This window comes from Phlebotomus papatasi, chromosome 3, assembly GCF_024763615.1.
Source record: "Phlebotomus papatasi isolate M1 chromosome 3, Ppap_2.1, whole genome shotgun sequence".
NCBI classification, from domain to species: Eukaryota; Metazoa; Arthropoda; class Insecta; order Diptera; family Psychodidae; genus Phlebotomus; species Phlebotomus papatasi.
The window spans coordinates 58639942-58657870 of NC_077224.1; the positions used below are offsets into that span (position 1 = coordinate 58639942).

The 17929-nt window shown below is 37.1% G+C and overlaps 6 protein-coding genes across 6 annotated transcripts; 4 read left to right on the forward strand and 2 right to left on the reverse strand.

Moving 5' to 3' along the window:
• The first annotated feature begins 501 nt into the window (after positions 1-501).
• LOC129807018 (uncharacterized) lies at positions 502-2106 on the forward strand. The gene is made up of 2 exons (XM_055855963.1): positions 502-746; positions 814-2106. Exons 1-2 carry the CDS (start codon positions 611-613, stop codon positions 1005-1007), a joined length of 330 nt encoding a protein of 109 aa, XP_055711938.1. The 5' UTR covers positions 502-610; the 3' UTR covers positions 1008-2106.
• Positions 2107-3204: 1098 nt separating this feature from the next.
• Positions 3205-3603, reverse strand: LOC129806733 (uncharacterized). The gene is made up of 2 exons (XM_055855505.1): positions 3495-3603; positions 3205-3437 (listed from the first exon to the last, which is right to left on the reverse strand). Exons 1-2 carry the CDS (start codon positions 3601-3603, stop codon positions 3205-3207), a joined length of 342 nt encoding a protein of 113 aa, XP_055711480.1.
• Positions 3258-5200, forward strand: LOC129807019 (eukaryotic initiation factor 4A-III). Its single transcript, XM_055855964.1, has 2 exons — positions 3258-3940; positions 4043-5200. The coding sequence occupies exons 1-2, from the start codon at positions 3799-3801 to the stop codon at positions 5107-5109; spliced, it is 1209 nt and encodes a 402-aa protein (XP_055711939.1). The 5' UTR covers positions 3258-3798; the 3' UTR covers positions 5110-5200.
• A 4610-nt stretch (positions 5201-9810) lies between these two features.
• LOC129807020 (electron transfer flavoprotein subunit beta) lies at positions 9811-11309 on the reverse strand. The gene is made up of 3 exons (XM_055855965.1): positions 11092-11309; positions 10157-10696; positions 9811-10097 (listed from the first exon to the last, which is right to left on the reverse strand). Exons 1-3 carry the CDS (start codon positions 11140-11142, stop codon positions 9924-9926), a joined length of 765 nt encoding a protein of 254 aa, XP_055711940.1. The 5' UTR covers positions 11143-11309; the 3' UTR covers positions 9811-9923.
• Positions 11310-11508: 199 nt separating this feature from the next.
• LOC129807021 (translation initiation factor eIF-2B subunit epsilon) lies at positions 11509-13750 on the forward strand. The gene is made up of 3 exons (XM_055855966.1): positions 11509-11711; positions 11775-11899; positions 11967-13750. Exons 1-3 carry the CDS (start codon positions 11616-11618, stop codon positions 13705-13707), a joined length of 1962 nt encoding a protein of 653 aa, XP_055711941.1. The 5' UTR covers positions 11509-11615; the 3' UTR covers positions 13708-13750.
• Positions 13751-14359: 609 nt separating this feature from the next.
• LOC129807022 (glycine-rich selenoprotein-like) lies at positions 14360-15303 on the forward strand. The gene is made up of 4 exons (XM_055855967.1): positions 14360-14472; positions 14548-14632; positions 14693-14788; positions 14851-15303. Exons 1-4 carry the CDS (start codon positions 14454-14456, stop codon positions 14924-14926), a joined length of 276 nt encoding a protein of 91 aa, XP_055711942.1. The 5' UTR covers positions 14360-14453; the 3' UTR covers positions 14927-15303.
• Positions 15304-17929: the final 2626 nt, after the last annotated feature.

Consider the following 17929-nt stretch of genomic DNA (forward strand, 5'->3'; position numbering starts at 1 on the left):
TTCGAAGGTAAGTGTTGTGTCAAGAAATCCCAGTTGGGATAACTTCATACAGATTTTCAACAAGACTGTATGGAAATCTTTTCATGAGCCCCCTTGCATACAACCCTTTCTTCTCGCTTCGGGGATTCTTTTGCATAACATATAAGTGAATTATAAGCGTACTATCAGACATTTTCCGAAATCATTCACAATCAAAAATCCCGCGGTGCTATTTAAAATTGAGCAAATTTCTAGCAAAATCTGTCCTGACAGAATTTTCATGTAAAATTCTAGAAATCTTATAATGATCAATTGGCTCAATTGAATTTAAAATAAAATTGTGAAAATCCTAGTGTGATAACACCGTAATTCCTTCATACAAAATCTTCCTGAATCATTGATAGTATTTTTTTCTAGAAATATTTGTTCTGTTCCTAATATTTTTGCAACCACTGTACTTTAAGGCCATCAACGGAAAAGAAAAAATAATTATTTAAATTTTAAACAGAGGTGATCAGTAATCAGCTGTTATCCCAGTTTATCTCATTAGAAATGCATGAGAATGAGATCATGTTTTCATTGAAGGTTTTTGTTTTGAGAAAGATGTGACAATTTTATTACACAAAAAAATATGCCAATTTTAAAAACAGTGCCTACTATACTCATAATTTTGATCTTACTCTTTTGCCTGATTATCGTATACTGCATTTTATGTTGTGATCAAAAGTCTGAGGATATTGCCAATACTGCCATTCCCGCCCAGGACTGTGAGTAGCTCCCCTTATCGCTAGATCTCAGGCCACAGATCTATATGGATCCTGCTTTTTTTTGCAGCCAGTGGGACATCTTCCAGTTCTAGTCAACCACCAATTCAAAGCATTTCGAGCCGAGTCAGTAATGATCTTGATCCGGGTGATCATGAGCCCCCAGAGCCTCCACCAACACCTATTCTAGAACAGGATCCGCCATCCTACGAAGAAGTCATGCAGAATGAGGCACTGTACCGCTATCCTCCAGCTAATAGATGATTCCTCTTCCTCTTCCAAAAGTATTAAAAATAATCTTAACCATTCCTTTTAAATTTTAAATTTAAGTTGTAAAAAATCAAATGAAATGTACCTGTAAAAAAATTCTAAAAAGCAATAGTTGCCGATTTGGTTATGAACGAGTTTAGTCGTCTCCGGACTTTAGTTGTAAGTATGCCCAGCACAGAACCAAGCTTTGAGAAGTCTTTAATTTAGAGCCCTCTAACCACACTTATGCCCTAGACACACTTACGACTTAAGCCGAGAGACGACTTAGTGGAAAATGATGTAAATGAAGTCTAACCATTATTTTGAATATAATTACACTAAGCCTTCTCTCAGCTAATCCTCAGGTCTGTCAAGGCCCTTACGATTTGAGCCGAGAAACGGCTTAACTTCATTACAATCAAAATAATGATATCCGATTATATTTCCATCAATTTCTGACTAATTCGTCTCTCGGTTTAAGCCAGGAAACCTCTAGTTAGTGAGAAACTGATGGGGAATTTAGTAAAATCATTATTTTGATTACTGAGTCGTCTTTCGGCTTAAAGTCGTGTGTCTAGGGCATAACCTTTAAAAGGCTTATAATGAGGACTTTGTGTTAAAATTCCTGTAGTAGATAGAAGTGATAGAAGCTGTAAAAGCCCTCTAGAGAGCGGACCACGTACACTGTACAGTTTCAGTCACGAAACTAAGAGCGCTATAAGCAGATTATAAGAATTTCGGTTATTTTAAGAAAAAATGCTTCTTAAGCCTTAGGTCTGGAAGCCCGTAATAGACAGTTATTTTTTTTAATCTGTTTCTCCAAGAGAAGCAAGAATTATTCTTAAAAAAAATATAACCTCATATTTTGAGGTTATATTTAAAATCTAACCTCAAAAAATTGTTATAACCCTTATAACCTTATAACAGCAAAGTTCCAAATTCAAATAAACGTGCAATTAACTTTCTTTAAGGCAAAACTCTAGATTAGTACTCAAAACAATTTAACAAATATTAAGTTACTGTTGTATTTTTGCCTTTTCAAGGCTATAAATTAAATTTATCTCAAATTTTATATGATTGTTTTTTGGATGAATAAATTATTTTTGATCAAAAATTCTTCTTGACAGAAATTTTTAACTAAAATTATTATTCAAATTACTTGAATTTTGCAATGTTTTAGAATACCAAACTGAAGAAAAAGGGGAGAGACAATAAAATTATATGCTTCTTCCTTCAACTTAAATCCGGCAATATCGCGACCTTACTTTTGGAAGTGAGGTCAATTTCAGTTTAATCTAAAAAATATCCCTGATATGTACAATTTTATTGAAATTTGAAAAAAAAAATTGGATTTCCACTGGTACACTTTTAATTTTTCTGAGAAATTACCAAATTAAAATTTGTGAATATGAATGAATTTTTGTTTTATTAGGTGCAAAATTAAGTAAATAATGAAACTGAGGTATAGAAAATATATAAATATAATAATTTAGTAGGGGAAAGTGCCCATGCTTGATATCATTGGAAGCTTCGTAACGACTAAATTTTCTATGTTTCACAATATGTATGTGACTCAACGAAACCATAGTTTAAAAACTATGGGAAAGTAGCCAATTTTTAAAATATATTTCGGAGTCATATTTATTGAAAAACATAGGAAAAACTTAGTCATTACGAAGCTTCCAATGGTATCAAGCATGGGCACTTTGCCCTACTGTATTTGTCATGAAAACAGTGATGTTTCCATTTGGAGTAGCGAAAAATTTCCATTTGAAGCATGTTTTGAATTAGCTTAATTTAAAATCATTATGCCCAGCGCACAATAACTTTTGTTTGTAAACATGTTTTCAGAGCTACCTGTGAGAAGGAGTGAGATCTAGATCTAGTCATCTCGCTCACTCTTATAGTCAGTTTCGAAAACATGTTTACAAAACAAAAGTTATTGTGCGTTAGGCATTATAAATAAACTGTGTGACTATTCTTTTTAAAGCCACTGTACATTTTTTGTTTAGCAAAATGAGCAAAACTATATTCAAAACAATAAATATTTTATTTAAAAGCACTTCCTACATCGCAGTTAAGTTTACAAAATATCTTTTATCAATAAAAAATACTTGAAGCATAAGAAAATTGCAATGTAAAGCATTGCATATGGCACAATTGGACGTAGGAATTTTGGAGATCCTGGAGTCCTTCACGAGGTAGATTGAGATCATTTACTGCTTTGATGGTAGAGAGCTTCATTCTCCATTACTTGTTCATAAGTAGGTGGATCTATTTCGTACACTGGGGCCTTGGAATCCCTGGTTAGCATTGGTGTGAGTATCGTCGTAAGATCTTCATCCTCTTGGATGGAAGCAGATGGAGCAAAAATGTCCAGAGATCTATTGTAAGTAGATAGATGTTGAGTCTCCCTCCTGAGGGGCTGATTCTCAGTTGAGTCACCTGCAGAAAATTGCAATGAACCTCAGAATTGACGAGGAATTACCAGAAAAAACTCACTCGAATGAGATTGTGATTCCTCCTGGAAGGAATTGCAGCAGATGATGCAGAGGATGATGATTGAACACATAAAGGGTATACAAACAAAGAGGGTTTCGTAGTAAAACATCCTGATGTACGAGAAATAGTAAAAAATTCTTGGAAAATGCAAATTTTCACATTTTCCGTAGATTAGGCGCCAATGCCCTTTAATTTGGATAAACCTGGATAACAGCTGATTTGATTTTTCCCCTTCAAATCGCTCTGAGATCCCCCTAGCGTGAAGTGAGTGAGAGAAGTAGTCAGTGAAAAAAGCTAAATAAAAATGGCTGCAGCGCGTCGCGGTGGAGTAAATACCGAAGATTTGAGCAATGTTGAGTTTGAAACAAGTGAGGATATTGAGGTGGTGCCCACCTTCAATTCCATGGGGCTCCGGGAGGAGCTGCTGCGTGGGATTTACGCCTACGGTGAGTGAATTTCCCAGCAACTGTCACTTTGGTTGCAACATAACCTCACAAAATGTTGTTTTCCTTCGGATTTTCATGGCTTTCTCTTGATTTTCTGGACAGGTTTCGAGAAACCATCGGCTATACAGCAGCGCAGCATCCTCCCAATAGTCAAAGGACGCGATGTGATTGCCCAGGCACAGTCTGGTACCGGGAAAACTGCCACGTTTTCCATTGCAATTCTGCAGAGTTTGGATACAACAATCCGGGAGACGCAGGTTCTCTGCCTATCGCCCACCCGGGAGCTTGCAGTTCAGATCCAGAAAGTCATCCTGGCTCTGGGGGATTTCATGAATGTGCAGTGTCATGCCTGCATTGGAGGCACGAATCTGGGAGAGGATATCCGAAAGCTGGACTACGGACAGCATATTGTGAGTGGAACACCGGGAAGGGTGTTTGACATGATCCGTCGGCGAGTGCTGAGGACACGCTCCATCAAGATGCTGGTGCTGGATGAAGCCGATGAGATGCTGAACAAGGGCTTCAAGGAGCAAATCTACGATGTGTACCGATATCTTCCTCCAGCAACTCAGGTATGCCTGATTTCAGCCACTCTGCCCCATGAGATCCTCGAGATGACATCCAAGTTCATGACTGACCCCATTCGGATCCTCGTGAAGCGCGATGAGTTGACGTTGGAGGGCATAAAGCAGTTTTTCGTGGCCGTGGAGCGAGAAGAGTGGAAGTTTGACACTCTGTGCGATCTCTATGACACTCTCACCATCACCCAGGCCGTGATCTTCTGCAACACCAAGAGGAAGGTGGACTGGCTGACGGAGAAGATGCGTGAGGCCAATTTCACCGTGAGCTCCATGCACGGAGACATGCCGCAGAAGGAAAGAGATGAAATCATGAAGGAGTTCCGGTCTGGACAGAGTCGTGTCCTCATCACCACGGACGTCTGGGCGCGTGGTATTGATGTCCAGCAGGTGTCTCTGGTCATTAACTACGATCTGCCCAACAATCGTGAGCTCTATATCCATCGAATTGGTCGATCCGGACGCTTTGGGCGCAAAGGTGTCGCCATCAATTTCGTCAAGAGCGACGACATCAGGATTCTCCGGGACATTGAACAGTACTATTCCACGCAGATTGACGAGATGCCCATGAATGTGGCAGATCTAATCTAATTGTAATTCAACACATTTTGTATTTAATTCGCTCATTTATCTCAAATTATTCATAATTTTTTGGTGGAATAAACTCTTAACACACAACAAACAATTTTTTTAACCCATTAGAGTCGCTTGATGTTTTTCAAAGGCTCCTACAGAAAGGTGCCTAATTTTTTTTTGCAGGGAAAAAATCTGAATTTTCTAAATAAGCCCCGCCCAGTGGCAATTTTAGGTCACGCCCCTTTACAATTTATGGACAAACAACTTTTGAAAAAAAAATTACAATTTTTTTTTGCCGTTCTTTGGTATTCGCAGGAGACCTTTAGCTGTGAAGGAGAAATCAAGGGCCATTTGACATTAAGCAAAAGGGTTGACAAGCGAATAGGCACTTGTTTTTTTTGTAATCTCCTATTATACAGAAGATTGCTGCGTTTTTGGATATTTTTTTTTGAAGGGAGGAACCTTTTAATTTCCTAAAGAAGCTCTACTTAGTGGCAATTTTAAGTCACGCCCATTTGTCAATTTATTGACGAATTTACAATTTTTGAAAAAAGCGGCCAAACTATTTTGTGGTTTTTTGGTACTTAAGAGATTTTAGCTCCGACAGACCTTTAAATAGCCTACAAATCTTTAAAACTGGACACGTTCACGAAACCGAAAACCGAAGCCGTTTTATAGTCAGTAATATGTAAAAAAAAAACAATATATAAAAAAATACTTTTTTATTGACAAAGATATCTCAAGAACTAAAATTATTTTACAATTTTGTAATCTAAATTTTGCGTACATAGAAAACTTATTTCTTGACTAAATAAAAATTCATTTTTGAAAATTATTATTAAGTAATTTATTTCCATAGATAAGAAGAATTAGAATAATAATAAAAAGAAATGTTTAAAAAAATATAATTTCGTATTTTTAACTTATCTTTTTTCTCAAATGAACAAATTAAAATACATAAATATGATTGTTTATAATTCTGAGAATTTTAAAGTTTCGCCATATTAAAAGTTTAAATAGGTCTGTGAAGGTTATGTTTAGCATAACCTCACATTGTAAGGTAACTGACTAAATAAGAAAATTAGGTAGAAGAGGTAGAAGCATAGCATTTTAGATTCATTAACCCTTTAACTCTTTCCGGACCACAACATATCCAGCGAACGAATTTCAGTAAAACTCACTTTATTGTAAGTCTTACTGGTCAAATATGATACTTTTGTAGAGAAAGAATTTTCTCCACCTCTGGGAAATTGGAAAACTCATGGGAACTCTCGTCCCCTAAAGAACGCAAAAGATAGAAACTTGGACAAACTTCAATTTTCCAAAAGCCAATAATATCAATTTTGTGAATTATTTTTGCATGTCAAATAACTCCTTTACAATGTTGATCACTAAAACAAGAAGAATTATTGACCAGTATCTTGTGGGATGTCCAGGAAGTGCTGAAAAGGACACTCAGCTCCTGCTTGCCAACAGATTCCTCAAAATATTTCACAGAATAACACTTTAACACACATTTCTCTCAACAGGATGTTATTGCAGACACATTAAGCTTTCTCAAGAGCCAAAAAAACACTTCCTGGACAATCAGAATTCACCAAAATCTGGAAGAATAGGAAAAACTTCCCCGAAAGCAATCTCTTTCGCTGCCAAATGTCAAAATTATCGGCCATATTGACAAAAATTTCGCTCCCGCTTGAATTTTCTTACAAGGTTGGTGTCAAAAAGCAAATGGCGGGCACTGGCGGGATAACCTTACATTTGACCTCTAGATTTTTGGGGACGAGAGTACCCATCAACTTTGAACAAGTTTTTTGAAAATTTATGAAAAAATTGTTTTTCGAATTTATGTAATCTGTAATTGATAGTTATCATACTTATTGGCCCCGAGAGGTTTTTCCTTATTCGGGTCTAGAAATATGAAAAAAGTCACAATATGTGCAAGGAAGCAGAAAATCGAAAATTCACGATTTTTGACCAAGAATATCTTAGCTCAGGAGTTAATTGGGATCCTGCAAAAAATATTCTAGATTTGGACATCCTTATAGTTTGTAATCATCCACAAGAATCGGAATTTTATCGATTCTAAATAGTCTAAAAAAATTATTTTTTCCATGGGTACCCAGAGTCCCAAAGGAGACGAAAGAGTTAAGGACGATTGGGTCACCGGTGACCCAAAAATGAAATTTTTCCTATGGTCTTCTAAAGTTGTGTTTTGCCCTAGAAAGTCAGAGAAAATAATTTTTTCTGACCTCCAATTTTTTACATTCTCGTCCTTAAAGGGTTAATCGCGAATGAGTTTTTATAAAAAATCGAAATTGGGAATGTAAAATTTTTCTTTAAAAAATCTTTTGGCACTTGTAGTTATTGATTTCTTCATAATTTTCTTTATAAAAAATTTTTATTATGCAAATGTAATTTTTAATAAAGAAGTTCCAAGGTTTTCTAATCCTCAACGTCATGGTTGCATTGCAATTCCACAAATTGTATTTTTAAAAGTGAGGTTCAGTTATGGTGGCGGCATTACTTGTGGCCTCTGTCTTTACTTATGGCCTGCGCGCAAAAAACTTGGTCATAAAATGATTTCGAAAAACCTTAAAATTAAGAATGATTTGATGTTATAATAGCATATCATTTTTTGTTTTCGGAAGTATTTTATTTGAAAAATTGCAACAAGGCCATAGGTAATCAATAAATTCCCCAATATGATGAAACTGAAAAACGATTTTAGAAAATTGATCTAAAATTACTTAACATTTTAAATTCATGAAATGTTAAACTTATAAAGACAACATATCATTTAAAATGCTTCTGGTGCGTTTTCTTTTTAATCACAAGAGAAAATAGCGTTTTGGAATAAACTTGGAATGGTACTGTAAGGAATTAACATAACCTTGATTTTTTGAGGTTAGATCATACATAACCTCAAATTCTAAAATAAATTCTTTATCAAATAAAGGCCCAATTCTTAATATAAATTATTAAATTCTCTACACGACAGATTAAGGGAAATATGAAATTGAATTAATCTTTAATGTTTTTATTTATTAAATGGGTGTTAAAAACAAAGAATTCTCTAATAATGTCTTTTGATTAACCTTTTTTAAATTCTAATCAAAAAACATTCAAAAAATCCACCGGAATAACGAAGCGGATATGATATTTTGTCTTCAATTATGAGGAGCTCAGAGAAAAAAAAACGCTGTTTTAATAGGGAAATGCATACGACTTAGTTTTTTTTTTGATCCGAGTGCCTCTTATTCAAATCAGAGAGCGGATGTATTTTGAATATTTTAGGTTAAGCCGCTTACCGTGTCAACATGACCTAAAAATTGAAAGCTTAAAATAGTCAAACTTTGCTTCAAAATGGAACTCATTGAATTTTAGCTCAGTGTCCTTAACATTCCTTCATCATAAATGTAAAGATTACTAATTTAAACTATGCTTCGGGTCATTAGAGGTTATGTTTTGCAAAATATGCACAAACTTACTTGTTTATGGTGTTGTAGTCCGAAACTCGGCCAACGTTAAATTCTCAATGTACACTTAAATCTTAGAAAGTTAACATAATTTCCTTAATGTTTTATTAGCACTAAAATAATCAAATCGATCAAATTTTAGATCGGTAAAATTTCTTCAAGTCAAAATCTACAACCCTTTCCTTCTTAAAAATTTTGCATGTGTCCATCATCTTTTGCACTCTTCTTCAAACATCAAATCAAATTTAGTTTTCAGCCTAATTCTGAGTTCTAAAGAAGGAGACACACTTATACAAATCTCATGAGAAAGAAAAGGCCCCTAATTTTGATTTCGTAAAATTTTACCGATCTAAAAGGTGTACCGGAGGCAATAGGGTTAAATTTGTAATTTAAAAACCAGTTGGAGTGGGACAAGTCAATTTGGATATGTTATTAGGATTTTTATAGATCTTAATGCAATTTTAGTGCATTTTGAAGGTTATTTCAATGTTTTTTTTTATATCGAATTTTAAGAATGGCGTCTGAATTTTTAAACCTAAATTGTTTTTACTGAGAATCTACATCAAATTTCAAGTTTATCCAGAATTTAATATTTTTTGAAAAAATACTTGAAAATTTATGGCACTGGCACACCTTTCCAATTGAGTGAATTTCAATCGAATGAAATTCTAACCTTTTACTCTTTCAAACTGAAATCAGATGTAGCTCTCCCTTTCTGTCAAATGCAAATTGAAATTGAAAATGAAATTCCAAAATTTTCATTTGACAGAAAGAGACAAATATAGCTTATTCTAGTTTGGAAGAGTAAGAAGTAAAATTTCAATCGATTGAATTTAACTTAATTGAAAATGTGTGCCAGTGCCATTAGAAATAAAAACATCTCGAAGTTAGTTCTGAAAAATTGCATCATTTCTCTAACTTAAACCTTTCATTTGATCCAATCATGATTAAATTTTGCAAATCGAGCCATATTAGAAAAAAGGAAGTTGATCAAATTTTATTATTTGACAGCCAATAGCTCCAGTCAGGAACATTAGAGAAAGGAGTTTGACCTATCCATGGAAAGGTCTTGGACTCAGCTAAGATATACTAAAAGTTCATCTCGATCCCTGCTGTAAATCCAGAGATACTGAGAAAAAATATAGAGGGCGGGGCTTCGACACTGCAAGGCCTTCAATGACCAAAAGGAAGAGTACGAAGAGTACGAGAACAAGGAGAACCAGAGAAACAAAAGTTATTCCGATATAGAAAATCTTATTAAATTCCTCTTTTAAATGCACAAATTTTCTGGGGATGGACTGCCAATTGGGATTTTTGATGGGAATTAGGAGTCTGACTTTCGGCTTCAAATTACTTGATATGTCCGCCTTCCTTCAGTTTTCCAATGAGAGTGTCCACGTCGGGCAGAATGGACCCAGCCTGACGAACTGGTGGATCCTCCACGGAGATTACCTCAATTCTGGGCGATGTATCAACTCCCAGATCTTTCGGTGTTACCTTCTTGATTGGCTTCTTTTTGGCTTTCTGCGGGAAAAATAATAATGTGGGAATGTGGAAAGGCTCGAAAAATGGTATAAACGCACCATAATATTGGGAAGAGTGGCATATCTGGGCGTGTTGAGCCGAAGATCAGCACTAATGACTGCTGGGGCTTTGCATTTGATGGTCTCGAGGCCACCATCGATCTCCCGGACGACTGTGAGGCCGTCAGAGGTCTGCTCCACCTTGGAGGCAAAAGTGGCTTGGGGCCAATCGAGCTGGGCAGCTGTCATCTGGGCAGTTTGATTGGCATCATCATCAATGGCTTGCTTCCCAAGAATCACAAGGTCTGCCTTCTCCTCCTGAGCCAACTTGGCTAGGATTTTGGACACATGCAGCGGCTGAAGGAGTTCATACTCTGCCCCTGCTACTTCCACATGAATCCCACGATCAACACCCATGGCCAGAGCCGTTCGGATTACTTCCTGTGACTGTGCAGGACCCACAGACACAGCAACAATCTCCGAAGCTAGCTTCTTTTCCTTCATTTTCACAGCCTCCTCCACGGCAATCTCATCGAAGGGGTTCATCGAGTGCTTAACACCCTCAGTCACCACTCCCATTTTGTCCGGCTTCACCCGAATCTGCCCAGACAATACATCTCAGTTAACTCAAACCCAAACAAAGCAATTTTTGTCTGTATCCACCGAGTCAGTTTAATCTAATTGTTACATAAATTGCTTCAAGCATAGGAAAATATAATGAGGAGCTTGAGGGAACGTGAGAGGAATGATTAGAAAGCCCCAGATTTCGTTCTGAAAGGTAAACAGCTTGACTTTTTGAACCCTCCTCGAGATGATTTGCAGTTTCGAGGGCCATTCAAGGCTGTGATTGCAGCATTTTTCTATCTGTCTGCCAATTCCCGAGATTGTGTAACACTTGAGACACTTTGAGTCTGCAAGGTTATCACTAATGCCCTAATCAGGGAAGCTCCCCTAACTGATGTCCATCTTTCTCAGCCAAATATCACTAGACTTACCTTGACAGCATAGTCAATAACACGCTTGACACCAACTAGAACTCTTGCCATTGTGCTTTAATTAAATAACAGGTGGAAAACTGGTCAGGAAGCTGCTCTAAATACCAGAGGAAAGTCCAAAGATCCCCGCACGTAAAAAACAACTTTATCCAAACTGGGGAAGACTTGTGACATTTGCTGCCAGCTGTTATCTCAAGTTATCCAGAAAGTTATTTCGCGCCAAATTTTAGAAGAATGTTTTTCTTTGATCTTTTCTTGATTTTCCAGATTTTATACCACAAGATAATGAGCTTGTGGTTATTTTCTTAGTAACTTCTCAAATTTGTATATTAAATGCGAGTTTTATATTTGTTTTCGCTTTTTGAGCCTTTTGTGTATTCTAGTACTTCACATTTTGATCGGTTTTCCGCGGGCCCCGTCGGGGAAATGTCAGCTGTGCATGGTAACATAACCTCACTAAAGTTCCTTTTGCCACGGAATCACGGTTCTTCTAATAAATACAGCACTATTTTTGTGAAGTAATAATGGAAAAACTTGAAAAAGAAGAAATCACTCAGGCTCTCATTGTAGCGGACAATTTCACGGACAATTTTGCACCATTCACAGATAGCAAACCTTTGGTAAGTGCTGGAATAAGGGAATGTTTTGAATTTCATAATTACAACCTGGGATTTCTCTTGTAGGCCCTCATGCCCATTGTTAATGTTCCTTTCCTGGACTATGCCATTGAGTTTCTCAACTTCAGTCGCATTGAGGAGACGTTTATTGTGGTTAGCAATGGGATTGACCAGGTCCGGAGCCATATAGAGTGAGTATTCTTAGTTTGAAGAATGCCTGTATCAAAACCAATCCTGGGTATTCGGCATCTTTTGCAGGCAGACACTGAAGGAGTATTATATTTGGTCAGTGAAGATGACAATTACAGTTATTGGCTCTGAGGGAAGTCATTCAGTGGGCGATGTCCTAAGAGATATTGATGCAAAAGGCTTGATCCGGGGGCACTTTATTCTCATGACTGCAGACACCATATCCAATGCAAATATGATCCCATTATTGGAGAAGCACAAGCAAAATGTAAAGTTTGACAAAGGAGCCTGCATGACAGTGCTGTATATGGAACTGCCCCCAAATATGTGCACAGGAGATGAGGTAACTGTGGCTGTGGATCGTTTCAACAATCGCCTACTAACGCATCAACGCCAGAGTACTCAGCGTGAGCGGAAATTCTCCTTTGGTCTCGAATACTTTCGTTTACCGTCATCGGCTGAGATTCGACATGACTACGGAGATCCACAGATAGCGATTTGTTCTCCTACTGTCCTACCTCTCTTTGCGGACAATTTTGATTTTGAGACTCGGGATGATTTTATTCGTGGACTCCTGATAAACGAGGAAATTCTCGACAGTCGGATCTACGTAGCTGAACTTCCGGCAGGAGAGTATGCCATGAAGGTGAGTAACTGGCAGAAGTATAAAATGGTCAGCAATGATATTATACATCGTTGGACGCATCCATTATCCCCGGATATGGGAATCGGCCTTATGAAGTTGCAGTATAACATCTCGAAGAACCTAGTTTACAAGAACAAAAGTGTTCAGCTGGCAAGGAGTAGTGTCCTCAAAGGCAGCCTTGTGATCCACGAAGGTAGTTTAGTGGGTGAAAAATCCTGGATTTCTCATTCGGTTGTTGGGAAATGCTGCAGAATTGGGAATAATTGCCGAATCAGTAATTCCTTCATCTTCGATGACGTCACAATTGAGGACAACTGCCAGTTGGATCACTGTGTCTTGGGTCAGGGTGTTGTTATCAAGAAAAATTCCACAGTATCTGGAGGCTCAGTTTGTGGAGAAAAAGTCACAATTCCTGAGAAATCTTCAATTGAAAAGTTAACCGTTCAGTCTACTCCTTCAGAATTTTTCGAATCAACGCAAAAACTCGGTGATTCAGCGTACATTGTTCCCGAAGGAGAGGAAGAAGCTGGAGATTCCGATGAGGAAGACAGGGACATCACCCAGATAAAAATTAAACGAATGACTCCAGCAGATCCAGCCGATCATGAGAGTGACTACAGTTCTAGTAGTGATGAAGATGAATCTCACAGAGCTTCACCAGTTCCTGAAGATGCCAATATCTTCTTATCTGAAGTAATTGACTCCCTAAAAAGGGGCTTTGAGGACAAATCCAATCCGGAATTTCTGGTTTTGGAAATCAATTCATCACGCTATGCCTACAACATGTCCCTGTCTGAAGTCAATTTTTACGTCGTTCAGGCTATTTTCCACCTCTCGCCACTTGCAGAGGCTACAGGAAATGTCTTGGCAGCTTTGAAGCAGATCTACGGACATTTAGGACCAGTTCTTAAGAACTATATTAAGGGTGAGGCAGCTATGGAAGACTGCCTAAAAGCTATTCAGGATCTTTGTCAGGAGAAAGACAATCTTAAGGCTAGAGTATCACAAATTGTTCACTTCTTCTACAACGTTGATCTTCTCAGTGAAGAAGCTATAGTATCGTGGTATAATGACCTCGGTGAGGACAGTAAGTGGCTCAAGGAAGGACTTAAGAAACTTATCGTCTGGTTCGAAGAGGCCAGCAGTGATGAAAGTAGCGAGTAAAATGTATTTTTTTGTAAGGAAATATACAAAAAAAAAAAACAAATGCTTTGTGAGATTTTTAAGATGATTTTCCTTCTGAAGGGCTTTCGTGGAAGTTTAGTCAAGGCAGCCTAGGGGTTGGTTTTGAAGGTTTTTACCTTGAGGAACGGAACCGTTTTACCTAGGCTTTCAAGGACTTTTCATAGCTTCTGCATCGTTGAAATTTCTCTCAATCCCCGGGACACTTCCTTTTTTATATTACGTGTCTTCAATTGACTTGCTATACTATACAACCCATCAATGATTAGAAATTATGGCTCACCTTGAGGGACGGATATCCCTTGGTATCCGCACAGGTATTTTCGAAACAGATTGAGTCCAGTTCCGGTAACACTGAATTTCACTTTTTCCCAGCTACGTGTTTAGAATTAGGAGAATTAGTAACATTCCAGGAATGGGCTTCACCCCTAATTCGAATATTATCACAGTAATTGCACAGAATACCGGCTCTTTGACCCACAAAAAGGTTCTTTTTAGACAAATTTTGCACACGACTACTCAGCACGACTTCTCAGTTGCAAATGAGAAAAGTTTTCGACATTTTGAAGAAGTCTCTTTGTGATGAGACTGCCATCTATCGGACAGCATTCACAATCATTTTGTTTTGAATCTCATTGGAACACGTCATACAGCCTGTTGAAGAAGAAGAAGAAGACATGTAAGGTCGCGTGAAAATTGTGAAAATCTTGAAAGAGAATCCCGTGAAGATGGTATACGTGTCACGAGGTAGGCAGAACAATTCTGGGATTATCATTATGTCCTGATAGTTTTGAGATATTGAGATTCTTTGTTATTTTCCAGATGGCACTGTCTATGATCGCCCTCCATGGAGCCTGGAGAGGCTGGTCTCTCTCTTCTGGGCAGTGTGCAATTTCATCTATGTTTTGTGAGTAATCCTCAAAATTCCCTCTTTCACGACAGAAAAAAATCATAATTCTATTTGTAGCTTCCTGACAATGTTCAACCTAGATCCGGATAATCCCCGAGGGGGCTTCTCTAGAAGTTCCTGGGGTGGAGGAAGCGGCGGTGGAGGTGGCGGAAAGTAAGTTTGTATGTCAAAATTAATCTTAGGTATTCAATTCATATTAGATTTTTATCCATCAGTCCACCAAGGCCACCAAACAGGCGAATGGGAGGCTTCCGGACCATATCGGATTGCTCTGTCCCTGGTGGTGGATGAGCACGGTAAAGTGTCTCCGGTGAGATTAAGTTCTCACCAGGAGGCACAGCCTTTTGGGGATCCGTAGGGTGCTTTCTAGTTAGGTTGTCTGAGCTCCAAATGCTCTCTGTGACGAGTAATCCATAAACCACGTGAAACTGGTGGGATTTCTCCGAAGTGACACCTACTAGGAATCATCTACGGATGGAGGGAATCCTCGAATAGTCAAAACTCAAAAAGATCAACTTAATTTTATAATCAGGCTAACCAGGCAAAGTTCCACAATTTATTTTTCCCATTTTTCCAGAACAATCCTCTGACATTTGTAAAGTTTTCTTGACCGTTAATATGATTATTTTGTGGCGGGAATAAATGGATTTCCGGGTGATGGTCTTTAATTCTTGTTTTTTGGTCATTGAAGCTCAAGAGGACGTTCCAAAGGCTAAAAGTCCTGAAAGTGATTAGACAGAGTCTGTGTCATATGTTTCTGACATGATCTTTAGTTTGCTTCTCGTGCACAAAATGCAAATCATCTCAATTGGGGCGAAAAGGATGCCTAAGCAATTCATCATTGGTCCTTCATTTGCGCAGGATGTGAATGTTGTGTGAATGTCCAAAGGCAAGGAATCATGTCTCGCAATGTGTACCGAAAAATAGGCATGAAAGATGGGGATAATTTCCAGTACACAGATTTAATATTTTGGGACTCTGAGTACCCAAAAAAGCATATGAATATTCTGTGAAAAACAATGTTTTTTATTTATTCAGAACTGAGAAAAATTCAATTCTTTTGGATGATTACAAACTATAAGGATGTCCAAATGTAAGATATTTTTTATAAGACCTCAATTAATTTCAGAGCTTAGGTATTTTTGATTAAAAAATGGTGAAATTGGCTTGCAGCATATGCTGCGGTCCGGAAAGAGTTAAACTTGGAAGAGTTTTTGGCTTTCAGGATCATAAAATTTAAAGTAGAATATTTCATGAGAGCACATTAAAGTCGGTAATCTCTAAGTTTGGAGGTTTTACTCAAGGTAGAAAACACAGATTTTTTGCTTCTAGCACTGCATGAACGACGTGACCGACACATTTTCCATATTAAGTTCTCTAAGTTCTGGACCAAAAAGTTCTACCTTTTCTGAAGAATATTTTTTACAACTTTGAAGAAAAACGAGAAAACACGTGGATTGTAAATAAACTACGCTAGGGACATTAGAATAAAATATCAAGGTATCTCAGCAAATGGGAAGGTCCCCGGGATACCAAGAACAAAATCGGTTACGAGGGCGCTAGGCCAGCTAGGCGCTACATAAATTGAGGTGCCCATTATTCAGGATTGATAAAGAGGCTCTTACACTCTTAGAAAAATTTAGTCCCAACTATCTCATATACAGTTATGGAAACTATACAATATAGTAAGGATAGACCCATCTATATGTTTAGCTAGGGTAACTAAATGAAATAGTTGACCAATATTAGTTACAGTATCTTTTTCATATTGTTATCATAACTAAATTAGATTAGTAACGGGTACTATAACATATTAGTTCCAATAACTAAATAAATGGGGTTGATACCCCATCTTATTGACTGTAATAACTATATCATATTAGTAGTGGTTTATATAAGGTAAAGTATTCTATGTCGACCACTTAAGGATAGATTTTATGAAAAAAAACAGTTATAATTTATGTTTTTTGATAGGATTTTTACCGAAAACTATAGAATAGATCCTTATCTAATTGTGAACTTCATTTAGTCATAATATAATTTTAAATTATAAAAAATTAAAATGTTTCAAAAATGCGAAGTGTTCCTCTACTCGACCACTTCAATATCAGTATACCTCTACTCGATCGATTGGGGTTCCTCTATTCGACCACCCATTTTTTCTTAAAATTATACAAATTACAAAACTAAAAAGTCACGGATTTAAAGTTGGCTGGTTTAACACATCATGAATAGCACTTAAAATTTAGTTAATCATTATAATAAATAGGGAAACTCACTTTTATAAACTCATTCAGAAGTAAAACAACATTCAAGTGAAAAAAGCTTCACATTCGTCGACCGGTCGAATTGAGGAATAATTTATCTGAAATGCACTAAAAAGTGCATCTGAAAAGTCATAAAGATTAAGTCCTCAACTTGCGATTAGACTCAAAATTTCAATTCTCAAGTAATCTCTGAGGGTAATAATTAAAGTAATTCCTTAAGAAAAAAGTCAAGAATATCAAAAAGTTATGCTATATAAATTTAATGAAAAATTGCAAATTTTTATTTAAGAAATACCTTAACGCTCCGTCTTTTTATAATTTTTCAGTGTTTTTTGGTCAATTTCTATGATATTTTCACTGATTTAAATTATTTATGAAATAATTGACCCTGTAATGTTAAACCATTCGCTAAATATTATTGTAAAATGTAAATAAATTGAATAAATATTTTAACCGGTCGACTTGAGGAACCCAGGGTGGTCGACTCGAGGATACCTTACCTTAGCTCGAAAAAGGTTCAACACGTAAGTAAAATGTCAAGAGATAAGCCCAGATAAGCTTATGGTAGCTGAGATTCTTTACAGGCGACCTCGAAATGCGTGTAACTCGGGGTGCTTGCAACTCGAAATATGTGAAAATTCGATTGTGAGTTGAATTTTGGGGCTAAAGAATTGCGTCGAGCAAACGCGGTTCTCGGCCACCAAAATGGATAAAATTGGCCGTTGGAAAGGTCTCGACCTCAGCTACAACATATCAAAATTCAAAGAAAAAGCATCGTCTAGTTTTCGAAATATTCGAGATCGATTATCGAAAATCGATTTTTCGATTAATCGGACCTTCGAATTAATCCTATGAAATTGGGTGTCAGAATAGTTGTAGTACTCAACGAGAGCTTTCCAAAACACTAAAATTTTTCGAATTCCGATAATTATAGAACCGGTGATATCGCCATTCGAAAATTCAATTTTTGACCCCTTCTAGCTTGGGTCAGGGGGGTCTATAGGGACCTTAGGTTTGGTATTAATCG

Coding starts and splice junctions, on each gene's coding strand:
- LOC129807019 (XM_055855964.1), top strand. CDS start 3,799: ATGGCTGCAGCGCGTCGCGGTGGAGTAAATACCGAAGATTTGAGCAAT. Junction 3,941..4,042: donor GCGTGGGATTTACGCCTACG/GTGAGTGAATTT, acceptor TTTTCTGGACAG/GTTTCGAGAAACCATCGGCT.
- LOC129807021 (XM_055855966.1), top strand. CDS start 11,616: ATGGAAAAACTTGAAAAAGAAGAAATCACTCAGGCTCTCATTGTAGCG. Junction 11,712..11,774: donor TCACAGATAGCAAACCTTTG/GTAAGTGCTGGA, acceptor TTTCTCTTGTAG/GCCCTCATGCCCATTGTTAA. Junction 11,900..11,966: donor CAGGTCCGGAGCCATATAGA/GTGAGTATTCTT, acceptor CATCTTTTGCAG/GCAGACACTGAAGGAGTATT.
- LOC129807018 (XM_055855963.1), top strand. CDS start 611: ATGCCAATTTTAAAAACAGTGCCTACTATACTCATAATTTTGATCTTA. Junction 747..813: donor TGCCATTCCCGCCCAGGACT/GTGAGTAGCTCC, acceptor TTTTTTTTGCAG/CCAGTGGGACATCTTCCAGT.
- LOC129807022 (XM_055855967.1), top strand. Junction 14,633..14,692: donor TGCAATTTCATCTATGTTTT/GTGAGTAATCCT, acceptor TTCTATTTGTAG/CTTCCTGACAATGTTCAACC. Junction 14,789..14,850: donor GGCGGTGGAGGTGGCGGAAA/GTAAGTTTGTAT, acceptor TTTATCCATCAG/TCCACCAAGGCCACCAAACA.
- LOC129807020 (XM_055855965.1), bottom strand. CDS start 11,142: ATGGCAAGAGTTCTAGTTGGTGTCAAGCGTGTTATTGACTATGCTGTC. Junction 10,697..11,091: donor TTATTGACTATGCTGTCAAG/GTAAGTCTAGTG, acceptor TTGTCTGGGCAG/ATTCGGGTGAAGCCGGACAA. Junction 10,098..10,156: donor CCACTCTTCCCAATATTATG/GTGCGTTTATAC, acceptor TTTTTCCCGCAG/AAAGCCAAAAAGAAGCCAAT.
- LOC129806733 (XM_055855505.1), bottom strand. CDS start 3,603: ATGTTTTACTACGAAACCCTCTTTGTTTGTATACCCTTTATGTGTTCA. Junction 3,438..3,494: donor GGAATCACAATCTCATTCGA/GTGAGTTTTTTC, acceptor AATTTTCTGCAG/GTGACTCAACTGAGAATCAG.